At 34.4% G+C, this 20759-nt stretch overlaps 1 protein-coding gene across 1 annotated transcript in view; it reads right to left on the bottom strand.

Annotated features, from left to right (window-relative positions):
* LOC138715735 (uncharacterized) overlaps nt 1-20759 on the bottom strand; it is a 432440-nt gene that overhangs the window by 280653 nt on the left and 131028 nt on the right. Inside the window, exon 2 of the mRNA XM_069848791.1 lies at nt 822-965. Coding sequence (XP_069704892.1) covers nt 822-943 — 122 coding nt within the window. The 5' untranslated portion in view covers nt 944-965. The remainder of the gene's footprint in view (nt 1-821; nt 966-20759) is intronic.

The following is a 20759-nucleotide window of genomic DNA, read 5'->3' as shown; positions in this document are numbered from 1 at the left end:
TTTTGCCACTTTTTCCGAGCATTACAGAATTTAAATAGGTGAGTTTTCAAAATCGATAATAAACATAACTTATTTTATCGGACATCCAGAATAGATGGCTTGAGATGGTGGAGATGGTTGAGACATCGACCTGTTTACAATACTGGATGTCCAACAGTACACAGAAATTGTTAGTAGTGCTCTTTTCTAACGGAACGCTCTGGAACGGTATTCTGGCACCTTTTTGTTACCTTTTCATCATGGAACCGAAATATGTGTGAATAACTATGTTTTTAACATTAGCTATTTTTCTTTGAATTCCGCTTAGCCTTAGATCTTCGACAAAACTCTTTAGTTGGACGAAAAGGAGGTTAAAAACGACAAAATTCCCGTGCAGTGAATAGTAATCACTATAAAATATTCTACACAAGAGTTCCACAACCTTTTTCTCCAGAAGAAAAGCACTGGTTGTTGTTATTATTATATCATTATAGCCTATTTAATAAAAATAAATGTGCCGCGATATCGTGGGCGTTCAGCAAAATGTGTCGCCAGTGAAAAAAGTTTGGGAACCATGCCTTAGGCAAGGAGGCCACACTAACGTGAGGAAAGTAAGGCCTCAACATCGAAAAGTTTGAGAAACATAGTTTCAAGTAATGAGATCATAAATATCATAAATAAACTGAGAACAGTACTGTAATTTACAACATAATGAACGATCTATATTACGAAGCATGTAAGAGTTACGAAACGTGTCTCATCTTTTACCTTCGCCGCCCCCATTTTCCTCTCATCTTCGTGTCGTTGTGTTGGGAAGAGCAATGAATTGGCGTGTCACGTACCTGCCAGTGCGGTGGTCTGGTCCGTCTAGCGCAGAGATGTTATTGTTGACTGGTGATGTTTCGAGCTTGGTGACGCTCGACCGACGCCTCAGGTCGTCCAGCCGTCCCGCTCCGATCGACATGGCCGTCAAGCAGCCACGTCTCCTGCAAAGAGATTGCGTTCACCGTTTACCAACACACCGACTGAACTAATATGCTACCTGACTAGTGACTAATGATAAGGGTGGCCTATTTATTATTACTGATACTATAGCTTTAAAAGGTGTATTTTCTTAGATTGTCCTATTTCAACAAGTTGCGCAGTGGTTCATTGACGAGTTCATTAACAAGGGAAGGGTTTCGGCTCGAACATGAATTTCGCATCCAAAATTTGTATACAGGCCCATCTTTACATCTCTGTAAAGCTCCCAAAAGCATTCGTTTGTGTAATGTGTGGTTTTCTGTTAGAGCACTGTACAAGTTGAGGGGTGGGGAGAGCACTGCACAAGTTAAGGGATGGGACACTTTACCCGTAAGTCTAGCCTAGCCTAGAAGATAGTGCGAATGGTAAAAGGTCTAGAGCCCATTTAAGAACATTTTTCTCGAACGTTCTGTCTGAAAATATTGCAGCTAATCAAAAATGTACACTGTTGTGTGAGTCATTGAATGTGCACAAGGACACAACCTTAATAAATTAATCATTCCAAGGCTAACACATGGAATGTATGATCATTCCACCTGAAAAAACTAAATATTTTCAACCTCCGGATATCTATTTCTTTAGACAATACAAAATATATGCTCGGAGGATAACAGATTGCATAAGGTCTCTTGCTGAGAATCCAGAATTCAACTTGGAAAATCGAGTGTTTATAATGAAAATGCACTCTGTTATTCATAACCAGTTGTCTGCTCCAGTATACCGCCCTAAGCTTCAGTATTCCTGGCAGTCAGCTGGTTACATGAATCCTGAACGAGTCTCGGACTTCAAAAATGTAATTCAGGTAGCATTTGATTTTTCAGCACTGGAGTGTGGTTCAGAAGATTGTTCAGGTGTTGCTTCTGTGTGTTGTGCTTATTGCTCTGCTTCATGCTGTTTCATGCATTTTATAGAGAATCCTCATGTACATTTTTAAAGAAGTGTATTGACCAATACCAACCAAACGGAGAGTTACACAAATGAATGCTTTTACGGTCTTCATCACCTTTGTGAGGTAAGCCTATGTACAAATTGTTATAACCAAAAATTCCTGTTCGAACCGAAACCCTTCCCTTGTAAGAGGGGTGTATGGGTTAGTTACACTGCAATGTTCGATGAATGTACAGATCTTTTAATATATCTCTGCCGGTAAGTGACCGGTAAATTTCAAGTGTTTTATCTTGTTCGTGGGCGTCAGAGCATTAAAACACACTCCAACTTTCGGCTGTCTCTCTTCCCTATGACCACAAACTGTGACGTTGCACAGAGGCTGATATATAATAAATAAGGCCGTGATATCGGTATATTTGTATTAGTTTCAGGTCGACTGAAGGTGAACACAAGACGCCGGACGTGTTTCAAGTACAGGCAGCGGAAATGAATCTGACACACGCCTAAGCAAGCACTTTCCGTGTTTTGTATACGATTATTGCGTATTACAAAATCAAGACAATGCAATCATTGTATATAAGGGTAAAAGAAGTCATACAGATGTTTGACGGAATGATGTAGCTTCCAAAATTAATACCCAAACTCTTCGTGGTGACCCAAATATTAAAAAAACAGTGTGAATATATTTAAATGTAATCTTCATCTTACGATGTTTGGTGACGTATACACGTCCGATGATGTGACATATTAATGAATTTAATCTAATTTTGGATTTATCCCCTCTACAATCGAATGTCTCGAAAAGACTGGTGTGAAATTGGCGGAGCAAACGATGATTTCAATACTTTATGCAAAATTGCAAGAGTTTTGTCAGATGACAAGTGCGATTGTTATCAACTTTATGTAGAAATGGATGATGTGAAATATTTTACACATGCGCCCTTGGATTCAGCTGATGTTGAACGCAGTTTTTCCGCATACAAGGTTATACTATCCGATATTCGGCGGTTATTTTCATTTGAAACTTTGAAAATGAATGTTGTTGTTTATTGCATCTGGAACCGAAACCAGGCAAACAATATGCAAGAAAACTAAGGTACGGAATAGATGTGATAAATTAATGTAACAGTTAAATATAGGGAAAGCAAAATTGTAAGCCATATACGTTTTCAGCATTCTAAAACTGTAATGCAAAACTCTAAACTCTAAGCAAAATTGTAAGCCATATACGTTTTCAGCATTCTAAAACTGTAATGCAAAACTCTAAACTCTAATTATTCTCAACCTCACTAGCGTTTTAGACCTTTCCGATATTAACCCTTATATACATATAATGATTGTATTGTCTTGATTTTATAATACGGAATAATCATATACAAAACATGGAACGTGCTTGCTTAGGCGTGTGTCAAATTCGTTTCCGCTGCCTGTACTTGAAACACGTCGACTACATTCTGTCCGGCGTCGTGTGTTCACCTTCAATCTAATACAAAATATATCGCTGCCACGGACCTAATAATAAAACATCTGTAGTAATTTTCCTAGTACATGTGTCGTTAGTATTACTGAACTCAAAATGGCTTTAAGGAATCCGGAGGTTCATTACCGCCTTCACATAAGCTCACCATCGGTCCCTTTCCTGAAAAAAAAAAATAATCCAGTCCCTATCATCATATCCCACCTCCCTCAAATCCATTTTAATATTATCCTCCCATCTACACCTTGGCCTCCCCAAAGATCTTTTCCCCTCAGGTCTTCCAACTAACACTCTATATGCATTTCTGGAATCATCCATACGTGCTACATATCCTGCCAGTCTCAAACGTCTGGATTTAATATTCCTAATTATGTTAGGTGAAGAATACAATGCGTGCAGGTCTGCGTTGTGTAACTTTCTCCATTCTCCTGTAACTTCATCCCACTTAGCCCCAAATATTTTGCTAAGCACCTTATTCTCGAACACCCTTAACCTCTGTTCCTCTCTCAAAGTGAGAGTCCAAGTTTCAAAACCATACAGAACAACCCGTAATATAGTAACACTTGTTTTTAATTCTAACTTTCAGCTTTTTCGAGAGTAGACTGGATGACAAAAGCTTCTCAACCGAATAATTACAGGCATTTCCCATATTTATTCTGTGTTTAATTTCCTCTTGAGTGTCATTTGTATTTGTTACTGTTGCTGCAATATACTTGAATTTTTCCACCTTTTCAAAAGATAAATTTTATTTTGGGGTTTCGCAACAGGCTCTTTTTACGGTGATGGGTTGTTAGTCCTTCACCCAAACCCCAAGTTGGAGGACCACCACTTATCAACTGTTCGCGACTGTCCAAAATATTTCAGCTATTCTAGATGCCAGTATAGTGTGGCGCACTTTGTCTCATATCGCTTCTCTCAGTTGTGTCTTTCTTCGAAATAATTGGCGATATTTTGCATAATGAATGTTCGAAATCAGAGACATACGACAGAAGTTATCAAATTCTCCTGATGGTTCACAAAAATTGCTGTTAAACATGTTTTCTATCGTGCAACAGAAATTAATATTTAGTTTTAAGTGGCTTTAATTATCTTTGCAAAAACTAATGAATAGACATATTTTTATTAAGAATTTATAAATCTCTATTAAGATATTGTGATAACATTTGAGTCGATATATTGCGTAATAATAAAATCGTTGTCACGTTGGAAAGGTTCGTAGACAAGTTACATTATATTAAGTTAGAGAAATAATGTAATATCGGCAAATTCATCTCGTCCAATCAATCATTCAATCAATCATACAATAACTCAATCCAATCAATCAATCCCATCAATCTCCCAATCCAGTTAATCAATCCAATAATTAAGATATCAATAAATCTAGCAATAAATCCAATTACTCAATCAATTTAGCAATCAATACAATCAATCTGTTTAGCAATAAATTCAATCAATCAAACTATTAATACATCCAAACGAATCAATATTAATAAATTCAATGAATGAAATCAATGAATCTAGAAATAAGTCCAATCAATCAATCCAGGTACCAATCAATCACTCAATGAATGAATGAATGAATGAATCAATCAATCAATTCTGCATTGAATAACTGAATGAATGAACGAACGAATAAATAAATAAATAAATAAATAAATAAATAAATAAATAAATAAATAAATAAATAAATAAATAAATAAATAAATAAATAAATAAATAATTCGATCGATGGACTGAGATATTGGCATGAGACCATAATTTGCCTATTTCGCGAAGCTGAATGGACCGAACTAGTACGTCTCTTGATATTTCTCTGCTGAATACTGTCTTATTTGCCTCGTTAGCAAGTAGGTAAGGTATTAAATGGTGAGATGACTGTGTTTATGGATTTATAAGGAAGTCATAGCTAATAATGGAGCGATTATTATACAGATAGATTGATAAGAAAGTACTGTACTTTCGGAGAAATAGAGAAATTAAAACATTGTACAGGGAAACACAAAGGGAATGTAGAAGAAAGAAAGTAAAGTTTGTTATATTGTGAATTAATACACAAGAGTCGGTCTGGGTGTATGACATGGCTGCTATCGTGGATTCGAATCCTGCCTAGGACATGGATATTTGTTCGTTGTCGTTTTGATGTTTTGGTGGAGATCCTACGCCAGGCATGTTAAAACCCTGCACATTGAGCAGTCGCGCACATTGTGCAACTGTTTCTGTGCGATGTGCACTCTCTATTCCCCTACCTGGAGGGAGTGAATCGCCTTGGAGGGGAACGCGACAGGGCTATACAATACCTGCAGCAGCTTTTGTTTCAGTAACACAGTTTCAGCACGAGTGCCGATTTGGCTGTGTCTGTGAATGAGTTATGATAAATACAGTGAGGAGTTCACAGATAACGGAGAAGAGAAATTACGAATCATGTAACATTATTGTTATAATGTTTTTCTCAGCCAACAATAATCATTATTTTAAAATGAAAGGCTTTCATCAGCCCATGTCGAGGTAATAGTCTTGTGACAGTTTAGATCAGATTAGTAAAGTCCTCAAAATATATTGCCAGCGCTTATTTCGTAATCAGTACTCTCACGACAAAACGTACTTGACAAAGGCGTTGTTTTGGAGTCTGTACTAACACAGCCATCAAAGGTTAGACGACTTACGACTTTCATTTCATAAACTGGTAAGTGATGAGAATATAGTGAGGAATACATGTGAGGTTCTTGAGGTTGTAAGGAGAGAAGAAAACAACTATTTGCAAGGCGGAAAAATTTTCTGGAAAAATATATAATGGCAAATTTTCCATCTCACGTCACAATATTAATTCAATATACTTATATTAATAAATCTCTATTAATATAAGTATATTGAATATAATCTGACATAAAGAGAGTATCGTCGCTTCACAGCTTGTGAACTACACTTTTAATTTCTTTGAGTAACGCTCCCAACTTTTCGATACTTGCTCTCAACGTTTTCAAATAAATTACAAGTGAATTTAAATTCTAAGCTTAATTTATATTTATTAATATTAATTTATATTGACATACAGCAAAGAAATGATTTCAGTGTAAAAACTTCACAATGTCCTACTGCATGTAAGTAATTGGGAGTATAATATTTTCTTCAACATTTGTGTACCAATGGTCACAGTAAATAATAATGCTTGACGAACAATGAAAGAGTAGGGTCTATTACTTTAAAATAATTAGTACCTACTACGTAAAATGAAATACTTGTTCGTTTCTAGTTGTTTCGAAATTACTGCAATTTTTTTTCTTCAAATACTGTATAAAAATCATATTAATAAATTGTGCTTTACAAACCACTACTTTGTGTAGTATAACTGAGTAAGCCTAAAGTTTCTTGTATTACAATTGTCAAATATAGACACTGATAATAACCGTGTTTTTTTTTTCGTTCTGCTAACTATGTTTATAATGTCCAAATGTCTATTTAATCCAACCCTAGAAGCGCAGAATAGATTATTGTACACCCCTCCAGCTAAGAAAGGGTAAGAGCAACGCTTGATTGATGCAACCTGCACAAGCCGGCGATCCGCGCACATAACTGCACATTTAGAGTCTGATTTCTGACATGCCTGCCCTACGCCATGGTCTGTAAGTCAGTCTGTTATCTTTTTTTATGTTCGAAGCTATTTAACCCAGTTCCGCACCTCTGCAAGTTGCAACTATCTCGGCAGTCTTTCAGAACTTACACAATAGTGCTAGAATCTGACCTCTTTTTTCGTGATTCGAGCGTCACAGATCCCTACAAATACATAATGCGTATGTGTGGCAGGAAACTTCGGCGAGAAAGAGATGTAATTTTGTTTCGAGGTCTTTCCATTCGCAGAGTTCTTACTATCTACTTCTACGATACAAGTCTACCTACCTGTTGTACCTGCACCACAATAAATAACAATAGTCATAATATTGTTATCGTACTTAAAAATTCATCATCCTCCATCTGATTTAAAACTAGAAGAGCCACTTTAAATCGGACGAGACAAGAAATATAAACACAACCATAAATAATAAAGTCATTTATAAAAATGGCCGATAGGACAGGAGAGATGAAAATTACCCGTATTTGCAAATGAATAGGCCTGTATTCAATGTTAGCTGTAGTGAGTAATTCAGTACGTAAGTAAATGTATTAAAGAACGTTTATTTGATTTTACGTGTAGCTAAATCATCAAGTGATTAGTGAATCAGTTGAACCTTCTCAGTACAGGGATCTGGACCGTACTCCAGCAGGTCATTGGAGATTATCACGGTGAAAGTTTTATGAAAATATGTTATAAGCAGGGAAAGGATTTATATGTAAATACATATTTACTTATAAAGCTAATATAATTTATATTTTGCATTATCTTTATGTTTCACAATGTGTAGGGTTGAAAAATCCTACTTTTATTTTCCATATTTTTCCATATTTTAGAGTTTAGTACATATTTTCGTTAATTTCCATATATTTTCCATATTTCATATAAAACAGTCCATATTATATTAGGTTTAACAATAAAACAAAACAAAATTCCATTAACTTTTAAAAATACATTTCAACAATAGAGATTTAAACACATGTTCAGTAATCCCTTTAACATCAGAGTTATTTGAAAATTAGCAGTCCTATCAACAATGGGAAAGTAAGTTACAAAACTGTATTAATTTAATTTAAAATTTTTAACAGACTTCAGTTGTGCAGCTCAACAGTTAAATGCCAGTCAGAGTACACATAGGTTCAGTTTTGTAAATCATACTATAAAGACGGTAAATATGCCAAAAGTACGTCATTCAGTCAATTTAAAATCAAAACTAACAAGTTACATTTCAGAATTTAAAGAAGATGGTTTATCAACTGACAATAAAATATTATTTTGTAATTTGTGTCAGTGTGCAGTATCATCTACACAAAAGTTCCTGGTGCAACAACACATTACAACTAGTAAACATCAGGCCAACAAACAACTAAATTCCAAGCAGAGACAATTGTTTTTAACACAACCAACAACATCGAATGTAAGATCTGAGTTTAACATCGACCTGTGCCGTTCTCTCATCTCTGCTGATATTCCTCTCTACAAACTAAAGAATAAGGTCTTCAGGGAATTCCTTGAAAAATATACTCAACATACAATCCCGGATGAGTCAACACTTAGGAAGACGTATGCTCCATCCATCTACGATGAGACAATACAGAAGATAAGAGATGAAATTAAAGATAGTTCAATTTGGGTTTCCATTGATGAGACTCCCGACAAAGAAGGTAGACTTGTTGGTAATGTAGTTATCGGTTTGTTAAGTGAACAATATTCTGAACGAATTCTTTTACATTGTGATGTTCTAGAAAAGTGCAATAACAAAACTATAGTTAAACTGTTCAACGAAGCTATGGGTATCCTGTGGCCAAAGGGTATTATGTACGATAATGTGTTATTCTTTATTAGCGATGCTGCCCCTTATATGGTCAAAGCTGGACAAGCATTATCTGTTGTATATCCTAAATTGACTCATTTTACTTGTGTGGCGCATGCATTTCATCGTGTGGCAGAAGTGGTCAGAGACAATTTCCCTAAAGTAGATTTGTTGATTTCATCAGTGAAAAAAGTATTTCTCAAAGCTCCCAGTAGAGTTAACGTGTTGAAAGAAATGTACCCTGAAATTCCATTGCCACCAAAGCTAATTTTAACTAGATGGGGTACATGGCTAGAAGCAGTTGAATATTATGCCGAACATATAGACTCTATTAACAATGTTCTCCTTGCATTGGACTCTGAAGATGCAGTCTCAATTGATACTGCGAAAACAGTTACCTGTGACATAAGTGTGAAGAATGACTTAGCTCACATTCAGCATACATTTTCATGCATCATAAAAACGCTCAAAAGTCTCCAAAATAGGCACCTTTCACTATCTGAAAGTTTTGAAATTATAAATAGTACTGTGGAACAACTGAATCGTGGTAGAGGTAAAGTTGCAGATGCAGTAAGAGCTAAGGTGGACACTGTACTTTCAAAAAACCCTGGATATGAAGAACTACAAAAGGTTGTTGCTGTGATGAGTGGTGAATCAACAGTGAAGATTAACTTGGACTTATCCCCAGCAGACATTGTGAAATTGAATTATGTACCAGTTACTTCTTGTGACGTCGAACGCTCTTTTAGTCAGTATAAATCTATCCTCAGAGACAATAGAAGAAGATTCACTTTTCAGCACTTGAAAGAAATGTTTGTAACCTATTGTTATGGTAACAGACAATAAAAATTGTGTTTTGTTGAAACTACATTGGAAGATAAGGTACGTCCATTATATTTTTTGTTTAGTTTGATTAAAATGTACCAATATTTAACGTACATAGTCATTTTTTTATAATTTTAAGTCCATATTTAATTCCATATTTTGGTAAAAATCCATATTTAATTCCATATTTTGGTAAAAATAACTACATATATATTTACATATTTCATATATTTTTAGTCCATATAAATCCGTTCCCTGGTTATAAGAATACTTCTGTGTTAGCGCCATATAACTAGGGACCGTAATTTGTCCAAGGAGGCTATAAGATTAAGTATTACTGGAGTTTTTAAGCAGATGACCAATAAGCATCTAGGAAGCAATGTACTGACTCACGTCAATCTTGTTTCGTGAAGTGGAGCTCAACCACTTTAACAATTGAAGGGCTGAGAGCCGTAGTGGGCCAAACCTATTTTCAGAGTTTTGAAGCTTATCTCATCTTTTGATTGCCTGCTGACTCACGTACTCAACAGATAGCGTCATTTTGTCCAAATACCTCACGTTATGAAATAATTAAAGCAACAAAAATACTTTCTCAAACAAATGCTAGTTCTTTTGAGAAGTAGAGTGTGCCATATCCAAATGTCTAATGACAGTTGCTGCTTCTTGCCACGTGACTTGATGTAGAACATGGCAGACGAAGTGGAAGAAAATAACTCAACTAAGGTGAAATATAGGTAGTGTGTGGAAAACTGTAATGAGTGGGAAAAGAATGTGCGAAAAAGGAAAAAAAAATAGTGGCCAAGAGTATGTAAATTCAAGTGGAAATCTCGTGTCCGCGAAAATGCACACTGACAAAGACTGCAAATGTGGATTATGTTGTGTCGAATGCTCGGATGAAAATGATCAAGCACATGTGCACGATACATTCTCGTCAATAAGTAAGTTTGACCAGCAAATGCAGATATTGCAGGAATGGTTCATATAATGAATATAAAGCAGCACAGAGGATCTGCTGATGTAGAAGGTAGTCATGAACAGCATTCACATGTAATATATTAAGTTAAAAATACGTACCATAACTCCAAAAATTATATTTGCAGTATATTCATAAGCAAGGTACCTATTTAAATGATTGTAGCCACCGATGTAGCTCTGTCAACTAAGGCGCTTGCCTATCGACCCGGAATTGCGTTCGGGCGCAAGTTCGATTCCCACTTGGGCTGATTACCTGGTTGGGTTCTTTCCGAGGTTTTCCCCCACCGTAAGGCAAATGTCAGGTAATCTATGGCGAATCCTCGGCCTCATCTCGCCAAATACCATCTCGCTATCACCAATCCCGTCGACGCTAAATAATCTCGTAGTTGATACAGCGTAGTTAAATAACCAACTAAAAAATAATAATTGTATCTTTTAATACGAAAACCTTATTTCTGAGCTATTAAAATTTCATTAATCTAGCGGTGTACCGTACAATTTTACCTAACTTTGTTAGAGTGGGCTATGTATTAATTTATAATGAAATGAAAAAAAGAAATCATTTAATAAATTAATTTTCATTCAATTTAGAATATTATATTTCAGAAGAAGGTGCATTTTTGGACCAGGAAACAAGTTTAAATTGTTATCTCTATAAATGTAGCCTATGTGTACCCATGGTAAACATTAACTTTTATTTTTACGATGGCACTAATATCCGAATATGCAAAAGATGTTCTTTAATTTGCATAGAAAACGTGGGAGTGCATGACTGTGAACATGATGTTAGGCTATTTGTGGAGAGAAAACATTGCTTAGAGGGGGCATGTGAATTGGGATCATATCTATTGACATACCTTAAAACTGTAAATACTGGAGCAAACCACTTAAATAGTACATTCAAATAACGTGTGGAGGACAAAATAGAAATCAGTACATAGCTTCATTTTGAGCCTCCATTGTCCATCATTCACAGTTTCAGAAACAGACCAAAAATTTCTAGAATTTGGGCATTCTTTCCTCCCTAATGACAGGGACTTCAGCACTATTGAGTCAGCTAAACGCAAAGCAAAAAATCCCTTTATCGTAGACGATTATGTGTGTTAATGCAACGCTGTAGGAGGAAAAAAGCCTTTGCTGTAAAGAAAATGGAACAGTCAAACTTCCTTAATATCAATGATAATGAACAATGCAATTTTTTGGTGTGCAAAGGCACTACAGATCGTAACAAGGTCCAATGGATGAAAAATAAATGGCTCAGGTGCGAATCAGCTCAACAAATGAAAATTAAATTTTGTTATTCTCTAAATGAGCAAGCAGTGAGTTTTTCAAAATTTAAAAATGGAAAAGTAGACACTGAGACAGCTTTTGGAGATGGCCCACTAGCACATTTTTGTGTAGACAAGATAAATGTAGTACCATAGTGGGTCAACTCCAAGACTTTGAAATATGTGTAATTTCATGATGTTATAATTAGGGCAAAATATATGTTTTTCCTTTTTACGTCATATATATAATTTCATCAATACCTTTTTTATATATTAAATTAATAATTACTTATTAATATGCATACAATGAATTATTTTATGTTTTTAACTTTACCTCAATTTTTCTCAGTTTTATGAAGATGGCACTTGGCCCACTTTGGCTATCAGCCCTTCAATTACACTAATATTTGCAATTTAAATCATTTACACTATGTACACTAGAGTTCGCTATTTTAACTATTTACACTACACGTCTAATAAAGACTGCAGGCCTACACTGATAAGACATTATTTACAATATATTTAACTTATGTACAGTGTTGTGTATTGTAGTGCAAGATAATTTGTTTCATAATATTACGGCCTACCATTTTTGTAAATTGTATACAATGTTTGATCAATGTAAGCCTGCATTCTTCATGATAGTGTAATAGTGAAAACAGCGTATTTTAGTGTGCAAAGTGTAAAGGGCTGTCAGACATTTACAGCTTTCAAAAGCAGATTGTCAGAAAGACTGCTTCTCGTCTCTAGAATGTGATCTCTCTTCAAATATTACTTTTGTATAATATTAGTTTCTAATATATCAAGTTTTCTTCAGTATGTTAATCTTTCCTTCGATCCCGTACTTAATATTAAATTGTAATAAAATTGTTTAACTCTTAGAATTACATGTAACTAAACACATCTACATTTTGTTCTTACTATTACCATCATTGTTTATTATTATTATTATTATTATTATTATTATTATTATTACTTCATTGTTTTGTGTATTGATGTTATTTATATTTGCTATGTATTTTTATACTGGTTGAGTAGAAGAGAAGGCTTTATGACCTTAACTCTCACAGTACAAAAAATCAAATAAATAAATGAACAAATAATTTAAATTGTAGGAAAGGTCATCGTAGTATCAATCTTTATCAGTAGAATGCCTTTTCAACAGTCTCCGAGGTCAAGTTTTGAATCATTAAGGGGTTAGATACAGCTTACATCAGTAAAATTTTTGGAAATACTCAACATTTTTTTCCTCCATTACTGTATCTTGTACAATAATGAAAATTGGTAAGTGTAAAACACTGTCCTTCTGCTATATGAAAAATTTACGATTTGAAACAAATTATTTATTTTTCTTTTCTTTAATTCAAAATGATGGCAGTTTACTGCGCAATGATGAAGCGTTTCCCTCAGAACTCAAAAACCTGTTAACTTTTTCCTGTTCTTTCTCTGTTATTTTATTGCTGAAGCTGATGTTTACAATAGCATGCTCTTTTAACCACATTTCTTAATAAATAATATATTTTTGTGTTGGGAGAAATACTGATATTTGACCATTTTTAAATGAATTTATTTTTTATCTATGAAAGATAGAGAAGTGATCTTGCATTATATTGTAGATATGGCATGCATAAATACACACACGAAATTTCATGACAGGATGCTGGATAGTTTTTGAGTTATGTGGGAAACGCACCATCACTGCACGGTGAACTGAATTTTGAAAAAAAAAAAAATGTAAATAATTTTTTAAATCGTAAAAATATTTTTTTTCATGTAGCAGAAGGACAGTGTTTTACACATACTAATTTTCATTATTATACAAGATACAGTAATGGAGGAAAAAAATGTCGAATATTTCCAAAATTTTGCTGCTGTAAGCTGTACCTAACCCCCTAATAGAAAGTCTACTGCTGCACAAGATGCAAGTGTACTCTCATAGTACCTGTGTCACGCGCCAGCATGAATTCATGTCAATATAGTCTGTGAACAACTAATCTTATCTCCTTAAGCCTTGGGCAGAATACGGTCACTAGTTATAACCACCTCATTCTTTTTTAACATACTCGGATTATTAAGTAAGAATTACAGTATTATGGAAACCCGAGTATGGGAAAGATTTCTCCGAGCACTTCATTTGCCTTCAGAATCACATTTCGTCAATGTACCATTATAGTCATACAATCAGTGGTTTACAACCTTCTTTGACCGACGACACACTTTACTGAACGCCCACGATATCGCGACACATTTGTTTTTAATAATAATAATAATAATAATAATAATAATAATTATTATTATTATTATTATTATTATTATTATTATTATTATTATTATTGTTATTATTATTTATTTATTTACTTAAAATATTAATGTGCAAAACAACAGCACAAGGCCAATTACAGTTTAGCACAAAATAAAAAAAACAAAACAAAACAGAACAAATGATTATGAGAATGAATGACAGAAAATGGCAGTGAGATGAAATACAATCAATATAATGGTCAACATTAACCATTCACCAAATGCAACAAAATAAATGGCAATATCTAACAAATAATAAAAGATATTAAACAACAAGTAAGGAATATCATGCATAAGTAAAATCAAATCATATCTTGCAAATTGGCACTTTTAATACACCTGGCTATTGGAGAAAGGGATTTAAATAATTTAGTGAAGAAAATTCTTTGACCACGAAAACCTTTCACGGGAATTCTAAGGTAGGTGTTATGTATAAAAGAATCACAATCAATTACACCATTAATGGCATTATTAAAGAAAGTGTAATCAATATCCTGACGTCTCGAATACAGACTGGTACAGTTAAAATATTTACTAGACAGTTCATAATTTAAAGAAGAGGAGTTGGGTACGAATCTGAACGCACAAAGAGAAATGAATTTTCTTTGGATATTTTCTAGTTTAGCTGAATCAGTAGACGTAATAGAGTTCCACGCAACAGATGCATATTCTAATTTAGACCTTACTAAAGCATAATATAATGTAAGTAGTGTATCAGGAGAGGAAAAGGAATAAGTAATAGACCTAATGAGACCAAGCATTCTTAGTGAATGATTAAATAAGTGATCAACATGGTCATGAAAGTACAATTTAGAATCAAGATATATACAGAGATCCTTTATACAGTCATTCCTGATTATGGCGGCATTCGATAGCGAATAGTTGAACTTCAATGTAGTTGTCTTCCTAGAGAAAGAGATAACGCATGTTTTAGAAATATTAATTTTCATACCGTTATAATCAGACCAACGTTGAATGGCATGTATATCATTTTGAAGTAAATGACAATCAGCAAGACTATTAATTTTTCTAAATATTTTTAAATCATCGGCAAAGAGAAGATAATGGGAACAGATGGGCTTACAAATGTCATCGATAAAAAGCAGGAATAATAACGGACCTAGGGTGGAGCCCTGTGGAACACCACAAAGAATAGTGAACGGATCAGAGAGAGAGTTTCCCAACCGAACACGAGATTGTCTGTTGGTTAAATAGTTTTCAAACCAGCTAAGATAATTAATGGAATGTCCAAACTGATCTAATTTACTTATTAAGATTTGATGAGGAACAACATCAAATGCTTTACTGAAATCAAAATAAATGGCATCAATTTGGCCTTGGGATTCAACTGTAGGCATAATAAGATTGAGATAATTGACCAAATTCGTTGTTGTAGATTTATTTTAATAAAGCCATGTTGAGCAGGATTTAAATTAGATTTAATATAAAATGAAACATGTTTGTGAATAATTTTTTCAAAAATTTTTGAAAAGTTATTTAGTATTGAAATAGGTCTGTAATTATTAACAGAATGTTTATTGCCATTCTTAAATATCGGAATGACAGACTCTTCCTTCCATAAAGAAGGATAAATACCCGTTCTAAGGCTAAGATTAAAAATAAAAGTTAATAGAGGAATAAGAATCTGAGAACAACCTTTAATAATGAAATTAGGTATGCCATCAGTTCCCATGGATTTATTGGGCTTAAGCCTCCTAATGACATTCAAGACATCTTCACACACAATAACCGGTAAACATAAGCAGTCAGTAGTGATAGAATAATTAACAAATATATGATTGAGCTTTATTTGTACCGATTTAAATTGATCAGAAAAAGCATTTGCGATCTCAGTTTGATCAGTGATGTGCTCCCCATCAATAATTAACTCAGTAGGCAAGGATTTTGATTTACGAAATGATTCTACATACTTCCAAAATTTCTTAGGTTCATTTTTCAAATTTCTATCAATAGATTGGAGCCAGAGTAATTTATCAGATTTTATCTTATTTTTTACTTGTTTTCTAAGGGAAGAAAATATAAGATAATGATAATCAGATTTGGATTTTTTAAAATTCTTGTGAGCTTTATTTTTTTTTCTTTATGAGTAAACGAAGTGAGTTTGAAAACCACTTAGGATAAGTAGATTTTTTTACTCGTGATAAAGGTACAGCATCAGCAATCGCGTCATTTATTGTATGAGTTAATGAAACTACGGCTTCATTGACATCAGTAGACTCGTAAAGACTAGTCCAATCATGATTAAAAAGAGTTGTGTATAATTTCATATAATCACCCTGAGAGAAATTAAAATAAGAATGATTAGAAGAATATAAAGGAAGAGATAAATTGACTTCAAAATTAACACAAATAGAAGGATGATAATTGTCTTGACGAACAAGAGAATGATTAGCTAGGTAAACAGAATAATAATAATAATAATAATAATAATAATAATAATAATAATAATATAATAACAAGTAACTTCTATATAGTGTCGAACAGTGTTGTAGATACGTCGATGTTAATACGCAATCGATAATTCTAAAAAAACAAACAGCAACTTGAGTGGCATTAGAAAAAAACAAAGGTATGTGTCAAAAATCCCAACCTATCTATGCTGTATGTCCAATGAAAGATTTTTATTATCATTATTGAAAACTCACCTATTTGAATTAATGTGAAGTCTGCGCTTTGTAGATTGCACAGAGTTTGTCTATCTATGGCCTTAAGGTTGATAGGCCAACACGTAAATCATCTTCAAGATGCAGCAGTCTATTCCTTTGTTTAGATTTAACAATTTTTATGGTAGAGAATGTTGATTCACACAAGTATGACGTTGAAAACGGCAGTTGTAAATGTATTTTTAGTTTATTCGGCACCATCGACTGAATTGAAAAAACATTTTCGCATATAAGACACTCGGGATTTTGTTTATATTCATCTTCACGCCATGTAAAACCACATAGCAAGTACCCATCACTATATTTACGGAACGCGGTGCGTTTTTGTGAACCCAGAAGAGAATTTTCGCTCACATTATTTGAATTAGCACTGTTGTCATCTAACCCAGAACTTGATTCAGATTGTCTTTTTTTAATTAAAAATTTGTCCATGACAAAATCTAAATAAAGCATTTGTGTTAAAATAGTCTCACTATCACCCCCTCACACATACATACTGTATACTAAAACTGACCAATATATTCTGACGATTCTAAACTCTGTTTATTACTAAGTGGGAAGAGTAAACGAATTACTAAGCATTGTTGCAGGTGTTCACTTTCATTCGAATTTTCGCCAGACAGAAAAATTAAACTGAGCATTGTTGCAGATGTTCATGTTTCATTAGTAAAGTCTGTCTCAAAATAAAATATACTGTATCAAAGACTTTGTTGTAAATAAAAAATGCGTTGCAAAGAGACTTTTTGGATGGCATAACATTTTTTGTTTTTCAATTCCAAAATTTCACGACACACTTCATGCGGCTGCGCGACACACTGGTTGGAAACTACTGGATATAATTACTTAATAATTTCCAAGTCGTTTAAATAATTATAGTTAATCAGATATTTATAAATTTAGTTGCAATCGGTCAACCAGTTTGTAAATTCGTTAAAATTCCATAGTTATTTTAACTCAATTGTTTAGACATCTTTTTTTGTTCCAGACTATTATTTCTATTCATGCGTGAATACTTATGTTGCGTATGTTGAAACCATTGTTTTCTACATTGTTCAGTTTTGTTAATTTGATTTCTGGTTTGTTTTCTAAAATTCGACGACGATGTTCCCATACTCAGAACTAAGGCGGTGAAGGTTGGTTGCCACGTGAATTCCAGGAACTGCTACTCATTATTGGCGCTTGCGGATAAGTTTATACTTAAATATTGGAATAATATTTGTGCCATGCAGTCAGTGGTCAGTTGTAAACGCCTGTGCTAGAGAAAGTAAGCAGGAAGCCCTTAGGATATTACGTGAAAAATAAATTCCCAGTACAATTAGAGCTCTTGATTTCCATGGTTTCTTGTTTCAGGTAAACCCTACTTCGAATTGGAATATAAGGGGCTGCTTATATTTCAAGAGCTGTATGTGTGTTGCAGAGTAAACCTCTGTGGCAGTAATCTCCCAAAGTATCTACCACTCATATCTCGGCAGTGCATGTCTTGTTCGCTCCAAATAAACTTGAAGCACCAGGAATTCAAATGAATTCCAAAACTAGGTTAGGAAAATAAGCTATAATTGCTAATAAACAAAAAGGGAAAAATAGTTATTTTCATTTTTTACAGTTTTATGTTCCTCTATGTGTAAATTAACCACAATATAAGTTTCAATATCATAGTTAAGTTGAAACACTCGAAATTTTTATATTTATTTCGACGGCGGAAAGGAACAGTTCCCGCTGCGTAATCTATTCCTCATTACTATTAAATAGACATTCTATACGATAGTAAACTGTACTATAATCTTTGTTATTTAACGACGCTGTACAACTACAAGACTCAGATCAACACACTGACTCATTACCTTAAATCTCCTTAACTCCTGTTTGTAGGTTTCTGTTAATCCTCAGTAAAGAGTTAAGACGAAATTTTGCGAAATACGAACATTAAGGGATGGAAAATGGAAGGCAGTAATGATCATAGTTCACAGGTTTACCTTCTGAACCAGTAGACATACAGCCTTCAAATTTAAAACAAAGGCTCCTTTCTATAATTAGGTTAGACTTCTGAGGGTTTCCTTTTTCTTAATTTCATCCCGCAAGGGAGTGGAGAGATGAGAAAAGGGAGCTTGAAGTTTTCAAAATTCACTAATGTCTTTTGAACTAGCCCACGAAGAGCCTTTAAATTTAAAATGAAAGTTACTTTCTACAATTTGAAGAGTTCCGGGAAAAACGATGACTGTCACAGTTTTCTTAAGGTTGATGTCATTATCTAATTCAATGGATCACTGCGAAATTTAATGTTGTTCCTATGAAAAATGGTAAAAAGGAGAATTATCACCACGAATACAGTAATCCTTTCCTTTATTTTCTATAGAAACAGCACTACAACTTGCAGTTATAGACTGAATTAGATCATTATCTAATCCTTAACAGAAATGTGACATTCATCGTTTTTCCCGAGAACTCTTCATTTGTATTAAACGTTTTTAAAATATCATTCCCTAAGATATAGGAGAGGATGTAGAAGGAGGTGAGAAATCTCATTCGTCCGATCTAGGCCTAGACGTAATTTGATGTATGTGGGACTTTCGGGTAACAGAATAAGAATATGGCATTATTTTGTCCGAATTTATACTCTAAGTGGGTGGGGAGGGACAGAAATGGGCGAGAAATTAAATTCCATGTCTGAGGGGTTTTCGAGCAGCAAAATACATTAGGCCTATATGAAAATTTGTGCGCTTTAAATAAGGCAGATTTAGTGCCATGAATTATATCTAAAACACCGAAAACATCGAATAACTGAGCTAGACATAACCACAGTGAACACACGCATTTAACTGAAAAAATGTTGTTATCCTAGGGTGCACACCAAACCAATTCAGACCGGCTGGGGCAAGATGTACTGCAACACTATCTAGGGCAGTAGTCGTCAACGCTCGCTGAAATGGGTAATGGGTAAGTAGTGCATCGTAATATGCCCCGACGTGCAGAAGGAAGAGGGAGAGAGCATACCCGTCAGCAGCCACGGATGCACCATAGTGCAGTCTTATCCGCGGGTAAGAGGCGCTAGCCCGAGGGTGCATTGTGCTGATGACCGATGATGTAGGCCATATTTGCTGATAGAAGAGCAGTATGACTATTACCCGATGGACAGGGAGAGAAAGAGAGGATAGGCTATATGGGCTCCGGTTTCATTATTATTGTCATGACGTTCAGTCACTGAAGAAGAAGGACTAATAATATGACTTCTTGTATAGTGCAGTAGGCCTAATGCTTTATAAAATAATTTCAGTATTATTTCCAGCAGAAATAACATCACATGTAATATAGTAGGATGTAAAAGTGTATAGCTCAGTGTGCAAAATTTACAGTGCGGTTGTAGCATTTATAGTAGGCCTGCCGGTGGTACATGTGATTATTGTAAGAAGATTGGCCAGAGAGATCAGACAACAATGCATGAAGTCATTTGTCGAAAATGCAGAGACGAGCAGCAGTAGTCACAGTCATGCGTGACTCAAACAGATCAGTGAAAGTAGATCGTTTAATATGACTGTATATAACATAAGCAGAGACAAATTGAGACAGAAGATATGGAGGGTCGTGTGGATAAGCGAATTATCAGACGAAGCAATAAACCAAATTTTCATTTATTTTGGAAATAAAGGACTAAATAAAACATATAAATGAAATAGAAAATAGCATAATAATTGTAAGTGATGTCTGCCGCCTGGGATCGGAATCAGTATGTGACAGCCGTCTGCACATCTCTGTTGATCCAACGGTATGACAAATGTCTCAATTCCGGTGGGAAATATTTTGAAAAATAGATCAACAATAGTGGAGTATCGTTTCAATAAATATTTTAATATTATTTTCTTTCTGTAAACGTCCGCAGGGAAACTTACTTTCCAGATGGCCCTTGTGATTGCATTCGAGTGAC

The sequence above is a fragment of the Periplaneta americana genome, chromosome 15, assembly GCF_040183065.1.
Source record: "Periplaneta americana isolate PAMFEO1 chromosome 15, P.americana_PAMFEO1_priV1, whole genome shotgun sequence".
Classification (NCBI taxonomy): Eukaryota; Metazoa; Arthropoda; class Insecta; order Blattodea; family Blattidae; genus Periplaneta; species Periplaneta americana.
Note: the sequence above shows the minus strand (reverse complement) of the source record. Positions and strands in the feature narration are given on the sequence as shown.